Genomic DNA, 27,555 nt, shown 5'->3' with positions numbered 1-27,555 from the left:
GATTTGGTGAACTGTGTTCACAACCCTCTGTAATCTCAGGCAGAACAGTTACCATACCAAGTAATGATGTATCCAAATAGGGTGCTTTCTAAAAAGTGATAGGGTCAAATGGGACATGCCAAATTTCTTTAGTCTCCGAAGGAAGTAGATACTGGTGTGCTTGCTTGCTGTGGCATCCACCAGGGCAGGCTTACCCTTAGGAATCTGAAGCTTTCAATCTTTCAACCTGAGCACTGTTGATGTAAAACAGGAGAGTGTGCACTGCTCCTGTCCCCTTCCTAATGCCAATGACCAATTCTTTGTTTTGCTGATAGAGGGAAAGGCTGCTGTCATGACATCATTCCACTAGGCTATCTCCTTCCTGCCCTCTGAGTGTCATTTGAGATTCAGCCTGTCACAGTGATGTAATCTACAAACATGTTGGGGAGTTGGACTGCACCCAATCGGTGAACAGGAGCTTGAGAAGAAATGGTGATTTCACTAATGGCCACAGTTGAAGATTATAAAGGGCCACGCTTCACAGCATTTTTCGGAGTTTGGACTGTACCCATTCAGTGAACGGAATTCATTAGAAAGGCCGAATCAAAATAAGGCAGGGACAAGCGGAGCAGCCATTGTGTGAGTGGCTGTCACTCATCAGGCTTCGGTGAGGTAAGTTTCTTCTTTCTTCCTCATTCCTCGCCTGTTAGGGCACAATTAGTGCAGTGAGAATGGCTTCAGAGGCTATGCTTTGTTCTGTGTCTGAGATGTGGAAATTCTGGGAGACCTCCAGTCTCCGGATTCCACATCTGCACCAGCTACACTGAGCTGAAGCTCCTCAGAAAACCTGTTAAGTTAATGGAGCTGCAGCTCGATGACCTTCAGCATATACGGGAGACTGAGGATGTGATAGATAGGATCTATGGGGAGGTGGTTGCTCCTAGGTAGCAGGAGGCAGGTAATTGAGTGACTGTCAGGATAAGGAAGGGAAATTTGCAGCCAGTGTAGAATACCCTGAGGCCATTCCCCTCAATAATGTATACCACTTTGAATACTATTGAAAGGGACAACCTACTGGGGAGGGGGGGGGGGTGCACCAAGTCTCTGGCACTGTGGCTTAGAACTGAAGAGAGGTGAAAAGGACTGCAGTAGTGATAGGTGGTTCCATGGATAGAAGAATAGAGACGAGATTCTGTGGATGGTATGTTGCCTCCCAGGTGCCAGGGTCAGGGATGTCTCAGATCAGGTACACAGCATTCTCAAGGGGGAGGGGGAGCAGACAGAAGTCTTGGTACATATTGGCACAAATGACATAGGTAGAAAATGTGAGGAAGTCCTTTAAAGAGATTTTAGGGAGCGAAGTAGAAAGCTGAAAAGTAGGACCTACAGGGTAGTACTCTGTAGATTGCTGCCTGTGCCACGAATCACTGAGAGTAAGAGTAGGTTGATTTGGCAAATGAATGTATGGCTGAGGAACTGGTATAGGGGTCAAGGATTCAGAATTTTGGATCATTGGGATCTCTTCTGGGGAACATAAAACCTGTACAAAAGGAACAGGTTACACCTGAGCCCGAATAGGACCAATATCCTCGCAGGCAGGTTTGCTGGAGCTGTTGGCGAGAGTTTAAGCTAACTTGGCAGGGGGACAGGAATCAATGATAGGGCTGAGGATGACGTAGTTGATTTACAAATGGTGTGTAATGAGACTGTTACCAAGGACAGGCTGATGATTGGGCAAAATTGCAGTCAATGGTATGAGCTGCAATGTAAAAGGGGGAGAAAATCCAAAATGGTGATGAATACAGGATGTTATATTTGAATACATGCAGCATAAGGAATAACGTAGACAAACTTGTAACAGTTACAGATCAGCTTGTATGGTGTGGGCATCACTGAAAGATTATGGCTAGGAGTTTAACATCCAAGGATGCACGTTGTATCAAAAGGATAAGCAGGTAGGCAGAGGGGTTGGGGTGGCTATTGGTAATCAAGTCATTAAAATGAGGTGACATAGGAATGAGGATAGTTGTGGGTAGAGCTAAAAAACTGCACGGGTAAAAAGACCCCTGAACAGTAGGAAAGATGCTGTCTACAATTTATGACAGGAGATAGAAAACGCATGTCATGAAGCAATATTACAATAATCATGGGGGACTTCAATATGCAGGTAAATTGGGAAAATAAGGTTGGAGCTGTATCCCTAGAGGGGGAATTTGTAGATTGCCTACAGGATGGCTTTTTAGAGCCGCTTGTGGTTGAGCCAACTAGATCAGCTTTTCTGGATTTGGTGTGCAACAAACCAGAACAAATCTTAAGGTAAAGGAATCTTTAAGGACCAGTGATCATAATATGATAGAATTCTCCCTGCAATTTGAGAAGCTAAAGTCAGATGTATCAGTATTACAGTGCAGTAAAGGGAATTACAGAGCCACGGGAGAGCAGCTGGCCAAAATTGATTGGAAGGAAACACTAGCAGGTAAGACAAAAGAGCAGCAATAGCTGGAGTTCTTAGGAGCAATTTAGATAGAGACATGCCAAAGACATATTCTAAAGGCAGGATGGAACAACCGTGACTGATGAGAAGTCAGAGCCGACATATAAGCCAAAGAGAGGGCACATAATAGAGCAAAAATTAATGGAAAGTTAGAAGACCGCAAAACTTTTAAAAACAGAAAGCAATTAAAAAGTCATACAGAAGGAAAAGATGGAATACGAAGGTAGGCTAGCCAATAATTGTAGAGGATACCAAAAGTTGCTTCAGACATATACAGCGTATAACAGGTGAGTGTAGAATCAGACCAATGTTGGAGATGAGGGACAAGGAAATGGTGGATGATTTATTATTTTACATCAGTCTTCACTGTGGAAGACATTTGCAGTACGTCAGAAGTTAAGAGTGTCAGAGGGTGGTATCCAGTAAAGTTGCTATTACGAGGGAGAATGTGCTTGGGAAACTGAAGGTCTGAAGATAGTTAAATCACTTGGACTAGATGGTATGCACACCAGGATTCTCAGAGGTGGCTCAAGATTGTGGAGGCACTAGGAATGATCTTTCAAGAATCAATGGATTTTGGCATGGTAACAGAGGACTGAAAAATTGCAAATGTCACTCCTCTCTTCAAGGGAGACAGACAGAAGTCTGACCTCAGAAGATGTTGGGTTTGATTGTTAAGGATGCAGTTTCATGGTACTTGGAGGCTAAAGTAAGCCATAGTCAGCAGAGTTTCCTTAAGGGAAAATCTTGCCTGACAAATCTATTGAAGTCCTTGAAGAAATGACAAGCAGGATAGACAAAGAAGAATCGGTTAATATTGTGTACCTGGATTTTCAGACCTTTGACAAGGTGCTACACATGAGGCTGCTTAACAAGAGACCATCAATAGAGCATTGGGGTGATTAGCAGGAGCAGAGTGGGAATATAGGAAGCATTTTCTGGTTGACTGCCAGTATGTGTTCCATAGGGGTTTGTGTTGGAACGTTTTACATTCTATGTCAATGATTTTTATGACAGAATGAATGACTTTGTGAAGAAGTTTGTGGATGATACTAAGGCAGGTAGCAGTGAGGAAGCAGATGCTACAGGACTTCGATAATAAACTTGGTAGAAAAAATAAACATGTAGACCATTTATTAAATGGAAAGAAAATGCTAAATCTGAAGTGCAAAGGGACTTGAAAATCCTCATGCAAGATTCCCTAAAGGTTAATCAGTGAAGGTGAATCAGTGGCCCTGAGGTGCTGATTCACAGGTCAAGAGATTTGGTGTTCACTTATGGAATTGAAGACAGAGCTGTTAAACAAGTCTAACAAAGGTGTTTATATTGCCCAGATGAAGCGTAGGATCAGAGAGATGGCAGTCGCCTATCTTAGCAGGTGAATTGCAGTTGGGTGAGGTTTCCCAAGAATGAGCAGGAAAATACTACGGTAAGTCCTTTTATTGAGCCAGTCAATACCCTAGACACTTTATCTTCAAATAGTGAATCCAGGAAGGGATACAAGGAAAAACTGGAACACCTTATACAAACTGTTATATAACACACAAATGTCAACAAACCTCCAAGGTTGGATGGGATCCCAAAAGGAGATAGATGGAGCAGCTAAGAGCAGTAATGGGCAACATATGTACAGGCCAATGAGCCCTCCCAGGACAGGGAGAAAACTCATGGATAACCACCATGGTGCTATGCAGTGGAAATATTCTTACTACGTCTTCCCCTTTCCTTCCCCCCTCCCCACTGAAGTTCAATTTGTAAAAACCATAAGATTAAGGGTGGCAGTATGGATTTTAAGCCATTTGACAAGCCTCCACATGGTAGTTTGGTCCAGGTTCAAGGGAAGCTGACTAATTAGCTTTGTGATGGGAGAGAAGGGTAGAAAGGATGATTGTCCAATTAGTGGTGCAATGATGCACCAACAGATACAATAACTGGAGGCGTGAGTAATAAATTTGCAGATAAATTTAATCTTGGCAAATATAACAAAATAATAAGAGTACTAAGAAATACAAATAAAGAGGCATCTGTGGATTCAAATTCACAATACCCTCCAAAAGTGTAGGTATACATGGATTTTGTTGCTTGCTTTCATAGACCAAGGAATAAATAAGTTAGAGTATTATCACTACCCAACACTGGCCAGACAAGCTCTGAATGATTCATCACAGCATAAACACACTATTAGACAATAGTTTATAGCCTTGATCTACTTAAAGCCTTTATTGGCAATGCCATTATTCTGCCCCAATTATGCAACTTATAAGACAATAATTGCTTGAAAGAAGTGCTCAAAACTGCCTTCTCAAAAATCATGCTAGGACATTTAGGAGTATTCCACTGCAGAAACTAACCAATGCATCAGTTCCTAGCAAAACATTTAATACACAGAAATTTTCAATGGAGGTAAAGGAAAATATTTGGTACTTCAAGAAATTTTCACTGCTTTTGATTAATTACCAGCCATGCTTTTCAGTTACCAAAATATACAAATTTAAGCTAATTACACTGACATTTGTAAATAATAAATAAAGTTCAGCATATTCTAGATTACATTGAACAGAAGACATACAAATAAAATGTTGAGGGATACACAAATCGTGAATAGCATCAAGTATTAGGCTTGTGACCAAGCATGAATTTCAAACATGTCCAGCCTGGAGCCTTCTGCAGTTTCATTGCCAGCATCAAGGGACTTTTAACGATGATCCACTCAAGATAGCTCTAAGAAAAAAGTGAGGGAGAATTAACTTAAAACTAAGCTAAAATGTTCCCTTAGCATTCAGTGAAAAGACTAATATACTTATTGTACCTGATGATTATATAAAATTTAGGTTTAATATTTCATTCAATAACCACAATTAGACTGAATCTACAGTCAAACAGCAAAAGGAGTAGGAGGAGTAGGAGGAATAAACATAGAACCAATCTCACTTACTGCATTAAATCAACCTAGCCAACAATCCCTGTCCGGAGAAATCAGTTATTGCTATTAAGCAGTTTCATCACATTTGTTATGAAGACCATCGTGAGTAAAAACATCATTTTAACTCCAGACAGGAAACAATGTTGAGGATTCCATTGTGTTGTTTACATAAATGCCACTGGACCTTGCACATTTGAGTCTGAGTACCTACCCATGAAATAATCATCTTCAGTGGTTAAGTAGTTTTTAGTCCTTGTAGTGCAACGTTTCAATAGGGCACTGGCTGAAACAAATGTAAAAAAGCACCATTAGAAAACAAATGAATTATCAGATTACTCGATTGTACTTCAATGCCCCCACCACTGCTCCAGATAAAGACAACTAAGCTTTAGATCCAAGCTAACTCATCCAATGGCACTAGAAAATTCTAAATACTGCTGGTAGTATTTGGAAGTCACAACTGTCACTAACACCAGAGTAACTACTGAATACCAAGATCTGAACCAAGCTGTACTTCTGGAAGTGATGGCAAATACCCAAGTCACACCTTTGCACCATTGAAATGAAAGTCACTCAACTTCTCCAAAGGGTTCCTTCTACATTTGCCCTCACTGTTCAATACGAGTTACTACATGCACCATGCCACTGCCAAAATATTAAAGCCCAATATGTTAAATGCCAAGATGAGAATTTCTATTCAGCCTAGGACTTGATTCATATCTCAAAGCAGCTGCGGGTTATGGTAACAAATTACAACAACCTGAATATGGTTGTGCATGATTCACCCTTCATAAAATTATTCAACCATATTCAAGCAAAAATATGACAGGATGATCCATATTTGCTTTGTCAAGGTCCTCAGAAGTTGTCTTCACTCCACAAATACCAAGAATCAAGAAAGAAAAAGTTGTTAAGACCAGAGAACATCTTCGCTGCAGTAAACCCAACCCTCAGAAACTGATACTCTCCCTGTGAATGGCATCCACTGAAGAGTCCAGACACATCCTGCTCACAAAAAGCAGACCAATTTACCACCTAGCCTGTGGTTAGTGATCAGATGGCGTTGTATGATGCCACTGACATTGCCAAGCAATGCCAAGCTGACTGACCTCTTGGGATTTCCACACAGAAGTGTCGCATTTACAAAGAAAGGTGTAAAAAAAAGTTACGTGGGTCAGGAGAATGGCCATACTGGTCCAGGAAGGTAATAGTAATTCAAAAAGCTTCTGAATGCACAACACATTAAACCTTGAAGTGATGGACTACACCACTAGAAGCCAACATACTCAGTGGGGATTTTATTAGGTACAGGAGGTACCTAATGCATCTAGAGGACATTCAATGAGCAAGACGTCAATGAAAAGGCCCTCCAAAATGACTGATTATTGGAGGCAGTCATTCCAGCCACAGGGCTACTCTCCCTGTGTACTCAGGTTCATTGTCTAGGCCTAAATACCAAATTGACTAACAGGGCTTGTGTATAAAGACTGGATAAGCAGAGTTAGTTTTCTTTCATATTTATTATCTTGGACTTTATATAACCACACCTGCTACCAAGACTGCTGAAATAAAACTTCCCAAACACTGCATGCCAACCACCCTGCATTCCAGGCATCAACTTGACATCCTCACTTTCTCTAAACACTGGAACTCCTCCATCATTAGGAGCCCAGTGAGTACTTTCAACGGAAGTGAACAGCTTAAGGTGGCAACCAGTCACATTCAAGAGCAACAAATGCTGGCCAGGTCAACAATGTCCAAATAACAAAACCATTAATGCTAAAGCACACAGCCACTCACAAAATGAGCTATATTTCCTAATCAACTATTCCTGGGCATTAAATAGGTGGTATTTAAAATACTCGCAATTGAAAGCCACCGAGGACAATAAAGCAAGTTTCAGGAGATACAGCAGATTCATAGTGGAATCACTATCCACCAAGCCTTACACTAAACTTCTCCTACTTGCCACCTAACCCCACTAACAGGATCTTATATACATTTTCTAGCTCAACTATCAATCTCTTCAGTTACTCAAGCAGCGACTGCTTAAAATGTTGTTACATTCCAATTAGCTTTTCCAGTGTACAACTCTTAACCACGGACCCTACTATTAACGTAAGCATCAAACTCTTTCAGCATTTTCGATCCTGACCCAAAATTTCCAAGAAGCCCCACCCGAGTAAGCTTTGCTGACTGACATCAGCTCTCCAGTTACTGCACCAAAGCGAAAAGACGTGCGAATTACCTGTTCACGATTTTACGACTTTTCAATCAGAAGTTTCTGCAAACTGGGAAGAAAACAGAAAACGCTCATAAGACATAGCCACACTGATTTGTAAAAAAAAATCAATAATTTAATATTCTGTTCAAAAATCAGGTAGGAATACTGCATTAATGCCGCTGTAACTCAACTTCACTGGTCCAAAGATGCCACAGAAAACCGAGAGCTATTTTCTACATACTAGAATGCCAACAGTCTTTTAAAAAGTTATGAAGCCAGCAGCTCGAGATTATAAAGCATACAATTACGCACTGAGTAGCAATCAGCAATGCCTTAAGCAATTTCATCACAAAGACTATGAAGACCATCGTGAGAAAAAACATCATTACTACTCAGCGATAATATAAAAAAACTAGACATTAAACAATTACCCTTACATTTCTAATGCACTTCTGAAAGGGTACAGAGATAACTTCATAGGTTTAGAACTATCATAGCACACATTTGCATTTGAACACTGTGGCAGACTGAATTTAAAATAACTCTTCAAAGTAGGGATATTGTTAACAAGTTCTTTCTTGTATAGCACATTAACCATAAAGCAAGCCAGATACTGTGAAACACTTACCCGAGCCTGGTTCGACCACGTGGAGTGGAGTGCTCGGGCCTCTCTCCGTCGCAGTAGCGCCATCTCCCGAGGAACCAGACACAGAGACCCGAGAGCATGAGGAAATGGGGAACGTTAGAGCGGCTCTACTCGGTCCCATCCGACACGGTCACGGCCTCTCTCCGCGACACATCCGCACAGCCAGCGATGCCTCTTCTAAAGGCTAGGCCAAGAAGTTAGGTTGAAGGAGGGCGGTGTGAAGAACTTGGGAGACGAGGGATGCAGGTGCTAAACCAGAGGGTAGCCATCCCATCCCAGTCACCCCACTCACCCGAGGGCCCTTCCGCCTTCAGCGGCGGGAGCGGGCAGAGTTGATGAGGAGCTGCGGAACCCGTCCGGCACCGGCCCATCGCCATCATCGCCGCCACCACTACCGCCGTCCCGAGAGAGGAAAAGAACGGCAGCAGCGCCCCGATTCCTATTTATGCCCACGGGACCGGAAGCTGTCGTCACGTGCTGACTGAGGCCCCGCCTCCCTCCGAGGCCTCGGCCTGAGCCTGCCGCCGGCCCGCCTTGATCTTTACTTCCGGCCCCGGAGTAGCCATGGGCTCCTCGGCCCTCCAGAAGGTGCTTTTGATTTCCTGTGTCGTGCTTTGCTGCTCCATCGTTTTCCCCAGAGTCTTCGTTTTTCGATCGATGAAGGATCAGCCACGGCCGCAGGAGGGTAAGGACCCTTCCATCAACTCCTTCCCTTCCGTCATCTCCCTCCCCTCCCGTCCATTTGTTCTTCAACCAACCTGCACAACCCTAAACTTCACCTCAATATTGCATCACCATGGCCACTTTAACTACAACAAATTTTGTTCGAATTGTGTTCTTTCTTGTATAATTTTTGTATAATTTATATTTATAATTCATCCGTTTCTTGTAAATGTTAGGCATCTGATGTGATGTAACTGTGATACTGCTGCAAGTAAGTTTTTCATTGCATCTGTACATACATGTATACATATGTAATCATATGACAATAAACTCAACCTTGACTGTTGTTCCCTCTCCCATTCTGCCCGAACTGCACTCATGTGTTGCCTGATTATATCCAGGACTTTGCTTCTCCAATAAAAGTTTATTTGTATAACCATCATGTTTTGCTTGCTTTTTCATCATTTTCCTCATGTATTCCCTATCCCTATGACCCAGCATCTGTGTTTCAATTTTATTTTTATCACCTCATTTGAAATTAGACTTACATTTAAAATAATTTATATTTTTCTCTAGTTTTGACATGTGATTTAACCAACTTAATATCAGGCCATACTGGTCTTCCTCATTGAGCTTAATTAGAAAATCTGAAAGATGAAATAGTGAAAATGCCTTCAAAAGTTGCTGATATCTTTTAACATTTACTAGCCGAATAGACAGGCAATTTCAAAGGTGCATATTGTTAAACATTCAATTTTAAGAGAACAATTTTTCCTTGACTAAATGTCAAAACGCTGTAACTCGAGAAGCAAATTTGCAAGTTTTGGAAACCAGCAGTTCTAGTATTCTGCACAGCTGTAAGCAATGTTCCCTCTAGTTTTATTTTACAGCTGCAGTTTCTTTTTACATTGCTCTGAGCAGGAAATTTGTACTGTGCAGCATTTTAAGCGCTTTTTTGTAATATGCATAGTACGATATTATTGACTAGTCAGCGTCGGTATTCAGCGAGCCAACAGCTTATTAACAATGAGCCATCAACTTTCATTCTGTGTTTATTGTTACAATTTGTAACAGCATTGTACCTTGAAACTGACAATCTAAATATGTGGAAACCCTAAAAATATTTCAAAGTAAAGGTTGCGGTACATTTTATTATTTATAAAATTTATGGATCATATACATTAACATAATTAATTACAGGGTATATTAATATTATGTAAAAGAATGTTCCAGCTGCACGGCAACTAACACTACGTGCACAGGAGCATTTTGGTTATTGCACGACCACACACCTGCACAGCTTAGAGGGAACAGTGATCGTAAGGAAACACAGTATTGTTTTTAATACAGTATGTGTAAATGTTTCTGCACTTGGCCAGGAGAATGGGAAAATCACTGATGACTTCAATAAAAAAAAATTTCATATCTTTTATCGATGGATTAATGTAAAAACATTTTACCTCCAGATTGACATAATTTTACAGATGATTTTGATATTTAATATTAGTAAAGAGGAAAGATTGACATACAGAAATGGTGGAGGAATTCAGTTGATCAGGCAGCAGCTATGGAGAGGAATAAAAAGTCAACGATTCTGGCTGACATCTTTCATCATTATTGGAAAGAAAGGGGGAAGAAGCCAGAACTAGAAGGTGGGGGAGAGATCACGCCAGAAGGTGACAGGTGAAGCCAGGTGAGGGGGAAGGTAGGTGGGGTGGGGGAAGGAAAGATGAAATGAGAAGCTGGGAGGTGATGGGTGGGAAAGGCAAAAGGCTGAAGAAGATGTCATCTCATAGGAGTGGAAAGTGGACCATGGGAGAGAGGTCATTTCCACTGGAACTTGCCGGAGTTTAGAAGAATAAATAGGGATCTCACTGAAATGTTGAACGTTGAAAGGCCTAAATAGAAGGGATATTGAGAGGATGTTTCCTCTTGTGGGGGGAGTCTAGGACCAGGGGGCACAGGCTCAAAATAGCGAGACATCCATTTAGAACAGAGATGAGGAGAAATTTCTTTAGCCAGAGGGTGGTGTATGCGTGGAATTCATTGCCACGGACAGCTGTGGAGGCCAAGTCATTGGGTATAAAGCGGAAGTTAATAAGGCCCTGATTAATCAGGGTGCTTAAGTTTATGGGGAGAAGATGTGAATAAAAGGTTGAGAGGTTTAATAAATCAGCCATTACAGTGGAGCAAGAAAATGGCCTTATTCTGTATGGTCTTATGGAAGGAGGATGGGGAGTAGAGGGAGGTGATAGGCAGGAGAGAAGAGGGAAGTTAGAGTAGGAAATGGTAAACACAAAGAGGGAGACGGCAGAAAGATAACCAGAGAAATCGATGGCTGTGCCTGCAGGTTGGAGGCTGCCCAGATGGAATATGAGGTGTTGCTGCGCCAACATGAGAGTAGCTTCAGGGAGACGGTAGAGGAGTGTATGGACCAAAGTGTTGGAATGGGAATGGGGAGTGGAATTAAAATGATTGGCCACTGGGAAGTCCTCCCTGTTGTGGATGGAGAGAGCGCGCTCATCAGAGCAGTCAACGTCAGGCCTCATCGATGTGAAGGAGGCCAAATGCAGTAGGTGATCCCGATGGACTTGCACGGGAAGTGTTTCCGCATCTGGAAGGACTGTTTGGGGCCCTGAATAGTGGTAAGGGAGGATGTGAATTGGCAGGAGTAGGATTTCTACCACTTGCAGGGATGTGTGATCAGTGGAGAGGGGTGAATGGCAAGTAAATTATGGAGAGAGTGATACCTGCAGAACATGGATTGTGGGGGTGATAAATATGTGTTTGGTGGTAGGATCCCGTAGAAGGTAGTGGAAGTTGCAGAGAATGATGTGCTGGATGTGAAAGTTCATGGGGTGATAACTAGGACAAGAGGAACTCTATTCCTGTTAGGGTGGTGAGAAGATGAAGTAACGGCTGAGAAATGATGGAAATGAAGTTGGATGCAGCTTCAATGGTAGAGGAGAGAATCCCACATTCTTTGAAGAAGGAGGACATGTAAGATGATAGACCATAGGAGCAAAAAGACCCTTCAGCTCATTGAGTCTGCACCACCATTCTATCATGGCTGATCTCAGATGCCACTCAACTCCATACCTTCCCTTCTGACCATATCCTTTGATGCCCTGACCGATCAGGAATCGATCAAGTTCTGCCTTAAATATATGCATGGACTTGGCTTCCACTGCAGTCTGGCAGAGCATTTCAGATTCACTATTCTCTGGCTAAAATAAATTCCTCCTTAGCTTTGTTCTAAAAAGTCACCCCTCAATTTTGAGGCTGTGCCCTCTAGTCTGAATACCCCCACCATAGGAAACATCCTCTCCGCTCCATCCCTTTCAACACTCAGGAGGTTTCAATGAGATCCCCCTGCATTCTTCTAAATTTCAGTGACTACAGGACCAAAGCTGCCAAATGCTCCTCATATGTTAACCCCTTCATTCCTAGAATCATCTTCATGAATCTCCTTTGGACACTCTACAAAGACAACACATCCTTTCTGAGATATAGGGCCCAAAGCTGTTAACAATACTCTTAAGTGCAGCCTGACTAATGTCTTATAAAGCCTCAGCATTATCTCCTTTCTTTTATATTTTATTCCCCTTGAAATAAATTCCAGTGTTGCATTTGCCTTCTTTACCACAGACTCAACCTGTAAATTAACCTTCTGGGAGTCTTGCACAAAGATTCCTAAGTCCCTCTGCACCTCTGATGTTTGAACTTTCTCCTCATTTAGATAATAGTTTGCACTATTGCTCCTTTTACAAAAATGCATTATCATACATTTCCCTACAGTATTCTGTGTGCCACTTTTTTGCCCATTCTTCCACTTTGTCTAAGTCCTGCAATTGCATTGCTTCCTCAGCACTACCTACCCCTCCACCTGTCTTCGTATCATCCGCAAACTTTGCCACAAAGCCATCAGTTCCATTATCCATATCATTGACAAACAATGTTAAAAGTAGTGGTCCCAATACTGACCCCTAAGGAACACCACTGGTCACCGGCAACCAACCAGAAATGCACCTTTTATTCCCACTTGCTGCCTCCTGCCTGTCAGCCATTCCTGTATCCATGCCAGCATGTTCTGGAAAGGAGCCTCATCCTGGGAACAGATGAGGCAGAGACAGAGGAACTGAGAAAAGGGAATGGCATTTTTTCAAGTGACCAAGTGGGAAGAGGCATAGTCAAGATAGCTGTGAGAGTCAGCAGGTTTATTAAAAGATATCAGTAGACAGATTGTGAAAAGTGGAGAGGAGTATCAGAAGTGGACCAAGTGAATTTAAGGGCAGGGTGGAAATTGATGAGCACAGCATGGATGCATGAAGCAGGACCAGTGCTGTCGTCAAGGTAGCACAGAAAGAGTTAGGGAATATTTGGAACATGATAAACAAAAAGGCAGGTGTAGTTGGTTCCCATGCAGGTGCCCATGGTTACATCTCGGATTTGAAGAAGGTGGGAGGAGCCAAAAGAGAAACTGTTGAGTGTGAAGACCAGTTCCACCAAATGGTGGAGGGAACTGATGAAATCTATTGTCTAGAAAGAAGTGGAGAGCTTTAAGGCCTTCTTGATGAGGGATTGAAGTGTTTCAGGACTGGATGTCCATAGGGAAAATGAGGTGATCAAGGCCAGGGAATTAAAAGGTGTTGAAGAGATCGAGAGCATGTGAAGTGTTCTGAATGTAGGTGGTAAGGGACTGAACAAGGGGAATAAAATAGAGTCGAGGTATCTGGACACAAGTTCAGTGGGGAAGATTGCAGTTTTGTGAAAAAAAATCTCACAGCGTGGGAGAGCAGCTTTGTTGCAGACGTACTAGAACATGTTCAAAAAGAGCTCCATTCACTTCAGTAATTCTGAATATTTTTGTTTATCTTATTATTTTGTATCTTTCAATGAAATATTTATAATACTTAGAATGATTTCCATAACTGCTTCACCTAAAATGAGTAAAAATACTGAAATCCTCAAAATAATCCCATTAAAAGTTAAAATACGTTCCCCAAGTGTTGGGAGAGAAAAATGACAGCAGCAATAAGAAATACTCTAATTTCTGAAATCCTTATTAATCTCATTTAGTAAGGATCTTCAATACAGGAACACAAAAGAAGAGGAACAAGAGAAGACCAGGACCTTCACACATGTGCCATCATTCACTATGACAGTAACCAGATTTAACTTCCATGAGCCTCCGGAGCAGAGAGTTCCAGCAAAAGAAGAGATTTCTATGAACTGCAGTTTAAATGACCAGCCCTTTGCAAAAATGCCTCCTTTATTGGGATTCCTATTTTTTTTTCAATATTGCAGTTATAACAGCCCAGATTTTGCCAGCCCAACCAATCTTCTTGAATGTAATGAACACACGTTATCTTCCGTGACTTATCTAGACTGAATGTAGAGGTCCAGTTTAATTGATCTGAAACCATCACCATTTGAACTGGCTGTCTCAGTGATAGCAAGTCCTTCTCTAGCAGAGGGAAACCATATGCCCAAAATATCCCCCATGTTATTTGAATACAGTGGGTTCTGATTAATTGTGACACATTTTAGACCTATTAAGCACTGCCGAAGTTGCACAGAATATATAACAAAAATAAGCTACCAATTAACTGAGTAACAAATTATCTATTTAAATGAAATACAGAACAAATTAGAGCACTATCAAAGCTACTGCGGTACTATAAAACTGTGTATTTTGATTGACTGTAAATTAACAAAATCAGCGCAGAAACCAAGTGCAAATAATGGACTGCCATCAATGTTTTCAATTATTGCATCCTCCAAATCGTTATTTTCATTGTAACATTCAAGATGATTGTCAGTACCTTTAAATTCTTCGTAGTTTCTAACTTGTTGAAGTAGCGAAATCGTTTCATTACTTGACACCAGGTAGAAACTGTTCGGTGACAACCTCCTGTCCCAATTAAGTAGCATAGTGTTCCAAATAAACAAAGGTAACCCAGCTCTTTTCTCAATTTGTTTTTGTTCTTTAAGAATTGTCCCAAATAAACAGCTGCCCTGATTAACTGATGGTCCAATTAACAGGAATCCACTAAAGCAGGAAAGCAGCAATACTCCTTTTTCAGTCCCTGACATGCTCAAGCTTTCCTGGCTTTTAAAAAAACTATAAGGGATTTTTAGAAGCCTTTAATGATCCCAAAACATGTTAAAACATTCTTAATGTCAATATTGAAGGAATTAATATAGCTTATTAGAAATTACAAAATCAAAATGTAAAATATCTACAAACATGTTTCTAATTAACATTAAACAATATGTGAAAATATATAGGTTGTTTTCACTTTTGCTTCTAGCTGAAACCCAACAATAGTGTTTAAATCAGGCTTGTCTTGGAACTTGCACCAGATTTCATCCTGTGCAGCACACTAAAAGATTTTTCTTTTTTCAGGCAGAGTCCAAGGTTATACCTTCTGAGGTCCAGGGCTTAATGTTGCTTAAAAAGCCAACTGTTAGTAGTTCCATTTAGAATTAGCATTGCCCAGAGAGATCCAGATCAGTGTGTGAGGGGAAAATATTAACTAGCTAAGAATTCATGTTATTGGAAAATGTTCACTAATCAGTGAGCAAGTTCTTGCAGGAAGAAGTACAACATACCTAGCTAGTTTGCACCATTTGAATAAATCAGCTCAAAATTTATAAATTGTTCTTAGATAATACAGTGCCTATAAAAAGTATTCACCCCTCCCCTTGGAAGTTTTATTGTTTTACAACATTGAATCATAGTGGATTTAATTTGGCTTTTTTTTTACACTGATCAACAGAAAAAGACTTTTTATAGGCACTGTAATAGTAAAATGACAATGTTCAAATTACAACGTCTTGAAAAAGTATTCAGCCTCCAACCCTTTGTTCACGTAAGTGAGTAATACAACCAGGGATTTTGATCAATTTAACTGAGAATTTTTATTTGTGAATCACGTGCTCCTTTCTTCAGCCCCAAAATACAAGGAAAATTGAAAATGTGAAAAACTAAAAATTCAAAAACTGAAATGTTAGCAGTTCAAAAGTAATCACTCCCGTTGCTCAGCACTTAATTAAATCACCTCTCGCAGTTATTACAGCCAGTAGTCTTTTTGGTAGGTCTCTATTAGCTTTGCACTATGTGATGGAGCAAGATTTGCCCATTCTTCCATGCAAAGTAGCTCAAGCTGTGCCAGGTTAGTTGGGAAGCAGTGGTGGACAGCAATCTTTAGGTCTTGCCAGAGATTTTCGATTGGGTTAAGGTCAGGACCATGACTGGGCCACTCAAGGGCATCAATTTTCTTTGTTTGAACCCTCTCCATGGCTGAACTTCCTCCCCAGTATAAGCTTTCTGGCAGAGGTTGGTAGGTTTTTATCCAGGATCTCTCTATTTAGCAGCATTCTCTATCCCATCAATCCTGACTAGATTTCCAGTCCCTACTGCTGGAAAGCATCTCCATAGAATGATGCTACCTCCACCATACATTACAGTAGGGATGGTGTTACTTGGCTGATGTGCAGTATTACATTTATGCCACACATACCACTAAAAGAAGCATATCCTCACCTGTAAACATTTTGCAAAACATTACTTAGAAGGTACTGTAAAGATGTGGAAGAAGGTCTTGTGGTCAGATGAGGCTAAAGTGAAACTTGTTGGCCTCAACACTAAACAGTACATGTGACATAAATCTAATACTGCGCATCAGCCAGGTAACATCCCTAATGGATTAAGGCGAGAATACTGTAGGTCCGCTTTACTACCCTATCTGCTTGTGTTGCTACTTTAGAAGAGCAATGAACTTGCACTCCAAGATCCCTCTGCACATCAACATTAAGGGTCCCTCTATTTACTGTCTACTTTCTCTTACATAGTCCACCATCAAGGACATCCTCAAAGTGCGGTGCCCGAAGAAGTGCCATCCATCAGTGAGGACACTCACATTCCCAAATGTGCTCTCTTCTAATTACTCTCATCAGGGAGGAGGTATAGGAGCCTGAAGTCACATACTCAACATTTTAAGAACAGTTTCTTCTGCTCCACCATCAGATTTCAGAAAAGTCCATCAACCGATGACTATTACCTATTCTCACAAAATGCTGGAGGAACTCAGCAGGTCAGGCAACATCTACGGAAATGAAAAAAAATGACAATGTTTCAGGTCGAGATCATTCATCAGCACTGGAAAGGGTGGGGGAAGGGAAGGAGTACTAGCTAGGTGAAGTCAGTTGGGTGGGGGAGAAGAAAAGAGTAGGGAGTTGGTGAGTGATAGAGGTAAAGGGCTGGAGAAGAAGGAATCTGATGGAAGACAAGAGTGGACCATGGGAAAAAGGGAAGGAGGAGGGGCACCAGGGAGATGTGATAGGCAAGTGAGAAGAGGAGCAGTGGGAAAGGGGCCATACCTCATTCATTCTGGGTAGCTTCCAACCTGATGGCATGAACTTTAATTTCTATAACTTCTGATCATTTTCCCCCCACCCCCTTTCCTCTTCCATTCTGGCTTGCCTCCCACCTCTCCCCCTCACTAGCCCTTCACCTTTTCCATCTACCATCTCATATCTTCCTGTTCATTCATTTTCATTGATGCTGCCTGACCTGCTGTGTTCCTCCAACATTTTGTGTGTGTTGCTCTGGATTTCCAGCATCTGCAGAATCTCCTGTGCTTATCATTACTTACTCTTCCTCTTTTGTACTATTTTTTTTCTTCCTTATTGTAACATAGTAATTTTTTATTTCTTGCAGTGTACTGATGCCACAAAACAATAATTTTCACAACTTGATTTTGATTGATTCTCACCTCCCAAAGTGCAGCATCTCACAGTTGTCCAGATTAAACTTCATTTGCCATTTATCCATATATATATTATTAACATACTAGACAACAGGGTGACCCGTTGGGGCACCCTTTGAGAGAAAGGTAGTGCAGTCTGATGTGACCAGAATGAACATTAAATTTTCCTTAATGCTATTGGTATTGCTTTGCTTTGGAAATTGAAGAATAAAAACCAGTTTATTAAAGAAGAAAAACGCATAGCAAGGCAAATATAGTTCCTCCTCGTTTAACGAAGGAACTTCTGATGGCAACATTTCTGGTTGATCTGCCACCCTTGTGCCTCTCATTGTCATTTTGGAGATGTGCAGTCCTTTCATCCGCCGTCTCTTCATCTCTTCTGCTGGTTGTTCTTTGTCCTCTGATCTTGGAGATGTGCATTTCTCAGCTCCTTTGTCTCTTCCTCTCTCCTCCTCTCTCCTCCTCCTGTGCCTGTTGTTGTCATTCTGGAGACCTGCATGCCTCTCCTCCTCTGTCTCTTCTTCTCTCATCTTTTTTGTCCTGACTCTTTGATCCTGGAGTCGTGCGGCCCTGGCCTCATCCAATTCTTGTTCTCTCCCTCTGCTTGCCGCTTCCCAACGACGTTTGGCATCCCCCTTCTCTTTACACACGGCATAATTAGGCTGACCCATTTTTTTTGTATCCTAATGCTGGATAGACGATACAAAGCAGTAATACCAAAGGAAGCTGATTATTCTTGATTATGTGGTTGGCGCTCTCCTAAATGGACATGATATAGTCACCACTGTCCTTTGACTGCAGCAAAGGGTTTTATGGGTCTCTTGAGGTACGTCATTACGGGTTACGGGATGTCATGTCATGCTTAAATTTAGAGAAGATCCGATCTTCAGTTTTTGAATCTAGTAAAGACTTTTCCCTTTTTTCTTGCTTTTTTTATACATTGTGGGGACCATTTTTGAGCTATTTCAAAATGTTTGATTTGTTGTAAAAGTACAGATGGTGGGTAATAGTATGTTTTATTGTATGATAAGGGCTTTTCCCCATTTTTTCTTGCTTTTCCTGACAGCTCTGACTTTGGTAGTGGGTTTAGATTTTTTTTCTGTGTACCAAATTTTTTGTTTCAATATTACGATTTGATTTAATTTTTATGAATACAGGGTTGTGATTGTAACTGTATTTTTAATACAATGTATTTGGTACTTTTTTGCCTTATAATATATGTATTCTTATAATCTGTATTCCTTTATGCAGAAGCTATTAAAAGTATTGAAAGAAAAGTACGTCGTTACAATAAGATTTAATGATCTCTTATTGATGGGTGGCAGTTAGATCTGTCCCAATCCTGCACATGCTGATGGTGATATGTGACCGCTCGAAATAGAGCTGCCCTGCCCTCTTGCTCCGGTTGGTGTCGCTGCTGAGGCTGGCTGTGCGCATGTGTCGTGGTGTCGCGTCCCAATTTCCATGATGGCGGATTGGCTCTAGGGTGAAAGCTAGCCTGTTGATTTTTGCGAATCAGCAATTTGATTTGAATATATAACTGTGAACTTTGCCTGCATTCTGTAAGTTGGCGCATTTTAAGTCGATTTAGCCAAAAAAAGTGCCACTGTAATGCACTATTTGTGCTAAATGGAGGTCACAAACAGAGCATGAGAGTTTTAGTAGTATATAGATGTACTGGATGGCCACCTTATTAGGTAGACCTGCTCATTAATGTCAGTATCTAATCAGCCAATCACGTGGTAGCAACTCAGTGTGTAAAATAATGCAGGCATGGTCAAGAGGTTCAGTTAATGTGCAGACCAAACATCAGAATAAGGAAGAAAAGTGATCTAAGTGACTTTGACTATGGAATGATTGTTGGTGCCAGACAGGGTGATTCGATTATCTCAGAAACTGCTGATCTCCTAGGATTTTCATGAACAACAGTCCCTCGAGTTTACAGAGAATGGTGCAAAAAGTGATCCAGGGAGTGGCAGTTCTGTGGACAAAAATGTCTTGTTACTGAGAGAGGTCAGAGGAGAATGGCCAGTCTGGTTCAAGTGATAGGAAAGTGACAGTAACACTCAACTAACCATGCATTACAATAGGGGTATGCACGAGAGCATCCCCAAATGCACAACATGTCAAACCTTGTGTACAGTTCTTGTCACCTACCTACAGGAAATATATCAATATACTTGAAAGAGTGCAGAGAAAGTTTACAAGAATGTTGTTGCACTTGAGAACCCAAGTTAGATGGAGAGGTTGAACAGGTTAGAACTTCATTCCCCAGAGTGTTGGAAATGAGGGGAGATCTTATGGAGATATACAAAATTATGAGGGACATAGATGGTGTAAATGCAAGCAAGCTTTTTCCCCAAAGGTTGGGTGAGACAAGAACTAGAGGTCATAAGTTTAGGGTGAAAGCTGAGATATTTAAAGTGAACCAGAGGGGTATCTTTTTTACTTAGCAGATTCAATTGCAACACTTGAAAAATTTGGATAGATGCATAGATAAGAGGGGTATGGTCCAGGTGCAGGTAGCTGGTACTAGGCAGATAAACTGGTCAGCATGGACTGGATGGGCCAAAGAGCCTGCTTCTGTGCTGTAGAGCTCTATGGCTCCATGACTGTCAATACAAGGAATTTGGAATATATTGTTGTAAAGGTCTAAAATATTAAAATGAAATTATAATGCACAGAGACTCCTTTAAGGAAAATAAACCAGTTGCAGTTTATTTCAACTATCTTCAACTGATAGTTTTCTGCTTGTGCTGAATGAAATAAGAACTGATGCAAGAATTTGCTTCCATGATTCATGTAACACACCATGTAGTGTTAAATTTTAGACCATTAAATGCTGCTCATATTTGCAGGTCAGTAAATGAAAATGAAAGCAAATGAAAATGGGAGCAAGAGCTGTGTTGATACCTTTTCAGTATTTTGACAGGAAACAGTCTGGGTGAATGTCCTGTATATGAGAATGTGACGAGTGCTTGGTGTATTATGCTATTGTCTCTTCTTTCATAGAGTTAACTTGGAACAACAGTTACAAGTAAGGTTTAAAGTTTCTTAACCAATCCTCTTCAGGAGGGTGACTGTCTATGTGATATTTGAAATGTTTTATAAATAATGAAAATGTCAATCAGCAAAAAGGATGACCATTAGAAGAGCGAATGATGCAGAATAAGATACAGTCAGCTGAGAGTTCATGGAAGGTCAAAATTGGATGACTAAGAGGATACATCTTTATTTATTTATTAAATATCTATGGGGATACAGCACTGAGTAAACCCTTGGAGTCATGCCACCCTGCAACCTCTGAGCTAATCCTAGCCTAATCATGGGACAATTTACAATGACCAATTACTCTACCAATAAACGGTACGTTTTTGGACTGTGGGGGATCACCCGGAGATAACTCATGTGGTCACAGAGAGAATTTCTTCCAGACAGCAGTGGGAATTGAACCCTGGCCGCTGGTACTGTAAAGCATTGTGCTGACCACTGCACCAACTTGCCATGCTGTCTTGAAGAAATCTAGCCTGAAGTTGGTTTGGAGTTCTGTTGCACAAGAAATCAGAATACTTACCTCCTCAATATACATTTTGAGCATGTTGTAATTTAATTCTCTGTTGATAATTTGTTTTTAACTTCTTACAAAAGAGAATCTGTTCATAAACCTTTCCATTTTTGATAAACTGTACATAAGCCATTAGCAATGCCTCATTGTCTCACACAGTTGACTCATCCAGTTGTATTACAAATTCTGTTTTTATAGCCTTGTAAATAGTTGATACTCAATATCTTCACTCATTTTAACATTATGACAAGCTACAGAGTTATTACTCAGAGGAATTGATTTTAAAATGCTGGTATCCATTTTGAGAACAGTGGTGAGCACTTATGATATAACAGACATTATGAATCTTTCACCAATTGTATCAGATTTTGCTATCATTTTGGAAATGTTATAAGAAACAGTGAGACCATGATCAAGGTCATTTTTAGCTTTCTTGGCAAATGACAAGTGTGCAACGCTTTTCAAGTGCTCCTTTTATCGTCTGGAACTGAGTAATATGATAAGTAGCCTTTTCACAGTGTCTTTTACGGAAGTGTTCTTAGTTCCATGGATTCATTAGACAGTACAATATTACAAATAAGTCAACATAGATCATAGCTGATCTGACGGGAACAGAATAAAACCAATCTTAACTTATGTAACATTGTATTGACACTCTGTAGTTTCTGTTTCTTAGCAGGATTAGAGTTCAAGGCTTCACCGCCTTCAGACTCAGAGTGTTGCAATGAGCGACTGAAGCGAACCCAAGTGCAGGACGCAGGCACGGAGATTGAGTTTGGATGCTTACACGGGCGTAAAGGCCGAACAGCAAACCAGAGGGATCTTGACATGGAGCCCTGATATGGAGACTTGACACAAAGCCTTGACTCAGAAACTTGACACAGAGCAATGGAATCTCATAGGTAAACCTTGAAACTGAAACTAAACTTAGAACAAACAGTTCTAAGCAGTTGGGGAACATAGTTTTCACACAGGAATAAGACCAATGAACTGGCGACTAGTGGTTGTGACATAAAGGTTCTTATACTGAGGCTTTGATGGAAACCAGGTGTGCCATCATTAAAGAGAATTGGAAGCAATTTGGGAAATTAATGATTGGGACCATGGCATAATCAAAGAAAATGAGGAGCAAGATAGGGAATTAATGATCGGGACCATGACAGTAACCCCCGCCCCCCACCCAATGGGAGCCTCCAGGCGATCCACCAGCCTTGTCCGAATGGTCCCGATGGAAATCACGGATGAGGGAAGGGTCCAAGATGAAGGAGCGGGAAATCCAGGAACATTCCTCTGGGCCGTATCCTTCCCAATCAACCAGGTATTGGAGGCCCCTGCCTCAGCGGCGCACATCCAGTAATCGCCGGATGGTGTACGCTGGGTAGTTGTCAATGATCCAGGCAGGTGGAGGGAGTTCGGCAGGAGGGCATAAAGGGCTGACAGATACCGGCTTCAGCTGGAAACGTGGAATGTTGGATGGATGTGCATAGATTTGGGTAGTTTGAGTCAGACCGCTGAGGGTTTGATAAAATTCTCAATCTCGAATGGTCCTAGGAAACGGGGGGGGGGGTGGCGGCGAATTCCCTGGGCTCCTTCTTGAGGGGGATGTCTTTAGAAGAGAACCAAACCTTCTGCCCAGGCCGATAATCAGGTGCAGGAATTCGATGGTGACTGGCAATCCTTTGGTTGTGGTTGGCTGAAAGGAGCAGGGCTGCGCGTCTTTCCAGATCTTGTGGCACTGGCGGAGATAGGTCTGAACAGAAGGCACAGCAATATCATCTTCATGAGCGGAGAACAGAGGGGGTTGGTAACCTAGTGCGCATTCAAAGGGAGACATTCTGGTGGCGGTGCTGACCAGGGAGTTGTGGGCATACTCTACCCAAGTGAGATGGGTGCTACAGGCAGACGGGTTGTTGGCGGTTACGCAGTGCAGTGCTGCTTCCAAATCCTGGTTAGCTGGCTCTGTTTGCCCATTCGTCTGCGGATGAAAGCCGGACGACAGATTTTCTGAGACTCCAAGGGCTTGACAAAAAGATTTCCAAACTTGAGAGACGAATTGGGGGCCCTGTTCAGAAATAATAAATCCCATGAAGGTGGAAGACATGATGGATGAGAAGGTCGGCTGTTTCACAAGCTGTGGGGAGTTTGGGAAGGGCTACGAAGTGCACAGCTTTGGAGAAGCGGTCCACCACGGTGAGTATGGTAGTGTTCCCATATGAAGGGGGTAATCCCACAACGAATTACAGCGCAATGTGAGACCAAGGGTGGCTAGGACCAGGTAGGGGACGAAGCAATCCAGCAGGTGGTTGGTGGCTAGAGAGATCAATGTATCCAGGCTGTTAGTGTCATCCCTTGCCGCCAACTCGTCCTTCACCATGTTGCTGAGGCCATTCCAGAAAACCCCTTGGAGCGCCTCACCATTCCACCCCGAGTTGGTCGCTAAAGTCTGGAACTCCAGGAATACTCGGTGACACTATGGGAGCCCTGACAGAGAGTGAGTAGACGCTTAGCAGCATCTTTACCATGGACGGGATGGTCAAAGATCTTTCTCATCTCTGTGATAAAGGTGGGGTATGAAGAGCAGATTTCCAGCTGATTATCCCAAATGGCTATAGCCCACACTAAGGCACTTCCCTGCAACAATCAAAACTACCTTTGATTTGTCCGTGGCATACGTGGATGACACCAAGGAGCATTGCAGAAGGAAGGCCTCGCACTTCCTCAAATCCTCAGCGTAGTGTTCTGGTTCAGGTATGTGCGGCTCTCTTGGCTGGGGTGTTGCTGACGCATAGGGGGTTGCCACTGCAGACTGTCTGGGCTGGTTTGACTGAGTTACAGGAGTGGATGGGGTAAGATTAGTGGATACACAGTCCACGTGCTCACCGATATTTGTTATATTAGCGGACAGGGACGGAGGTTGTCCACGACATCCCAGTGGAGTCGATCGTGCAGACCCAGTAGGGAGCCCTGGCTGGCGAGGGCTTGTTGCAGGGTCTTCGTGTCTGCTGGGTTCTTTGTGGGCAGTTAGTTCTGTTGCAATGAGCGACTGAAGCAAACCCAAGTGCAGGACGCAGGCGCGGAGATTGAGTTTGGATGCTTACACGGGTGTAAACGCCGAACAGCAAACCGGAGGGATCTTGACATGGAGCCCTGATATGGAGACTTGACACACAGCCTTGACTCAGAGACTTGACACAGAGCCTTGACTAAGAGGGACGGAGTCTCATAGGTAAACCTTGAAACTGGAACTAAACTTAGAACCAACAGTTCTAAGCGGTCGGGGAACGTAGTTATCACACAGGAATAAGACCAATGAACTGGCGACTAGTGGTTGTGACATAGAGGTTCTTATACTGAGGCTTTGATGAAAACCAGGTGTGCCATCATTAAAGAGAATTGGAAGCAATTTGGGAAATTAACAATCGGGATCACGGCGTAATCGAAGAAAATTAGGAGCAAGATAGGGGATTAACGATCGGGACCATGACACAGAGATCGTGCTGTACATATTTATCCATCTTTAACAGGGACAAATTAAAATTAAAAAATACCATAAATTGGAAATGTCTGTCGGATGTTGACAATGGATGGAACAAAGGTAGCGATATGCAAAGGAATGGTGTGGCGAAGATGAAGATGATCACAACAGTAAAAATTATTTTGACAAGGATTCAGATTGGAATCTGAATGTTAGTCGGGATAGAGCTGATGTTCAGCAAGCAACCTTTATACTATTCCAGTTAGCATTATTGACCATAAGGTCTCATAATCTCAAAATATGATTCTTGACTCCACATATGAAGCTGAGGTCACTTTGAACATCTCCAGGAATCCTCAGGGTTGGTAGATTCACTGATTGGTTTCATTTCACTGTTTGGTTCCAGCCAGTACTGTATCGTTACATGACCTGCTTTCCATAAATCTGCAGAGAAAGTTGAGAGGGTATACTTGACTTACCAACTGATAAATTATGAACTCGTTCTGTGCCGTGAGTCAAAGGGACCTGTTGGGCACCTTGGTTGCTAATTCATACATCCCCAATAATGTTTGGTTGGTAAGGTTGGATGAGATGAATCTTGAACACCCTCCGACAACTTCTATCTCCCCTAATGCCTCCTTAGGACATGTAACCACCCCCTTGGGGGATGGTACTACCCCCTTTGGGCATCACTGGTCTGGACTGTCCTCCTAGTGGAGACATCTCAGTGTCATGCTGCTTAAGATCTTGTATCATTTAATTAGATTATACCTCATTTGTGTAAACTCCAAAGAATACAGATCTGGTTTTTTTTTTAGTTGTTTATGGTAGGACAATCCTTTCATTCCAGCAATTAGCTAAATAATGTCCTGTAGAGAAATCCCATGTAGTCACATAGTGAACATGTAAATTTGGAAAAATAGATTGTATGCAATATATATCTAAATGTAGACAAATAAAAGTGATGAAATCAAATGGCAGAAAAAGCCTCAAGGAATAGTAAATCTAGATATGCCCCTGTAGCTGGGCAGGATATACCACTGATTACCATGGAATGCAAGGGAAGAGATTGCTGCACATATGGAAATGAACAGTGTCCGATCTGGCTACAGGAATGGTGCCAGAGCATTGGAGGGTGGTGAATGTTTTTTCTTTGTTGAAAAAGTTAGCAGAACCAGGTTTAATATCACTAGCATATGTTGTGAAATTTGTTTTGCAGCAGCAGTATATAGCCCTACATAATAATAAAAACTATAAATTATTATAAGAAGTACTACATATAAAAAAGAAAATTAAGTCCAAAAGAGAGCGAAAAACACAAGTTTTTTTCATGGGATTATTGTCTATTCAGAAATCCAATGGCAGAGGGGAAGAAGCAGTACTGGAAATGTTGAGTGCGTGTCTTCAGGCTCCTGTACCTCTTCCTTGATGGTAGCAATTAGAAGAGAGCATAGAGACAGAGGGTTATAGTTGAAGGAACTTATTCAAGCTGGAAGTCTGTAATTACGTTATGCAGGGATCTGTACTGGGACCTCTGCTGTTTGGGATGTATATAAATTACCTTGATGAAAATGGGTAGGTTAATAAGTTTGCGTATGAATCCAAGATTGGTGGAGTTGTGGATAGTGTAGAAGACTGGCAAAGAATATAGCATTATATAGATCTATTGCAGATATGGGCCAAGAAATGGTAGATGAGTTTAACCCAGATAACTGTGAAGTATTGCACCTTGGTAGGGCAAATGCAAGTGGACGGTACACTGTTAAGGGCAAGATCCTTAACAGTTTTGCTGAGAAGAGAGATCATAGAACATTGAAAATCTACAGCACAATACAGGCCCTTTGGCCCACAGAGCTGTGCCGAACATGTCTTTATCCTGGAAATTACCTAGGGTTACCCATAGCCCTCTATTTTTAAGCTCCATGTACCTATCCAGGAGTCTCTTGAAAGGCCCTATCGTATTCATCTCCACCACCGTCGCCGGCAGCCCTTTCCACGCGCTCACCGCTGTCTGCATAAAAAACTTAACCCTGACATCTTCTCCATATCTACTTCCAAACACCTTAAAACTTATTTTCAGAAGGCATTTGATAAGGTCCCACATAGGAGATTGGTGGGTAAAATCAGAGCTCATGGCATTGGGGGGAAGATATTGACATGGATAGAAAACTGGTTGGCAGATAGAAAGCAAAGGGTAACGGTGAATGGGTGTTTCTCGGAATGGCAGGTGGTGACTAGTGGGGTGCCACAGGGCTCGGTATTGAGACCACAGCTGTTTACAATTTACATCAATGATTTAGATGAAGGCATTGAGAATAACATCAGCAAGTTTGCTGATGATACTAAGCTGGGTGGCAGTGTGACATGTGATGAGGATGTTAGGAGAATTCAGGGTGACTTGGATAGGCTGAGTGAGTGAGCAGATACTTGGCAGATGATGTTTAATGTGAATAAGTGTGAGATTATCCACTTTGGGAGTAAGAACAGGAAGGCAGATTATTATCTGAACGGTGTAGAGTTAGGTAAGGGAGAAATACAAAGAGATCTAGGAATCCTTGTTCAACAGTCACTGAAGGTGAATGAGCAAGTGCAGCAGGCAGTGAAGAAGGCTAATGGAATGTTGGCCTTTATTACAAAGGGAATTGAGTACAAGAGCAAGGAAATCCTTTTGCATTTGTACAGGGCCCTGGTGAGACCACACCTGGAGTATTGTGTACAGTTTTGGTCTCCAGGGTTAAGGAAGGACATCCTGGCTATAGAGGAAGTGCAGCGTAGATTCATGAGGTTAATTCCTGGGATGTCCGGACTGTCT

The 27,555-nt window shown here is 41.9% G+C and overlaps 1 protein-coding gene, 1 long non-coding RNA gene and 2 other non-coding genes across 5 annotated transcripts in view; 1 reads left to right on the top strand and 3 right to left on the bottom strand.

Annotated features, from left to right (window-relative positions):
* Positions 1-4,420: 4,420 nt before the first annotated feature.
* Positions 4,421-8,694, bottom strand: LOC140729589 (uncharacterized). Its single transcript, XR_012099364.1, has 4 exons — positions 8,249-8,694; positions 7,645-7,687; positions 5,608-5,679; positions 4,421-5,194 (listed from the first exon to the last, which is right to left on the bottom strand). It is a non-coding gene; the product is annotated as an uncharacterized lncRNA (long non-coding RNA).
* On the bottom strand, positions 5,441-5,520 carry LOC140729880 (small nucleolar RNA SNORD35). Its single transcript, XR_012099423.1, has one exon. It is a non-coding gene; the product is annotated as a small nucleolar RNA SNORD35 (small nucleolar RNA).
* Positions 7,933-8,013, bottom strand: LOC140729879 (small nucleolar RNA SNORD35). The gene has a single exon (XR_012099422.1). It is a non-coding gene; the product is annotated as a small nucleolar RNA SNORD35 (small nucleolar RNA).
* A 21-nt stretch (positions 8,695-8,715) lies between the features above and the next one.
* The window catches only part of ric3a (RIC3 acetylcholine receptor chaperone a), a 69,432-nt gene continuing 50,592 nt past the window's right edge, over positions 8,716-27,555 (top strand). For both annotated transcript variants that reach the window (XM_073049514.1, XM_073049515.1), the window contains exon 1: positions 8,716-8,951. In XM_073049514.1, the coding sequence (XP_072905615.1) occupies positions 8,831-8,951 (121 nt within the window). In that variant the 5' untranslated portion in view covers positions 8,716-8,830. The remainder of the gene's footprint in view (positions 8,952-27,555) is intronic.

Source organism: Hemitrygon akajei, chromosome 6 (genome assembly GCF_048418815.1).
Source record: "Hemitrygon akajei chromosome 6, sHemAka1.3, whole genome shotgun sequence".
Taxonomy (NCBI): Eukaryota; Metazoa; Chordata; class Chondrichthyes; order Myliobatiformes; family Dasyatidae; genus Hemitrygon; species Hemitrygon akajei.
The sequence above is the reverse complement of the archived record's forward strand: the minus strand, read 5'-3'. Positions and strand labels throughout refer to the sequence as shown.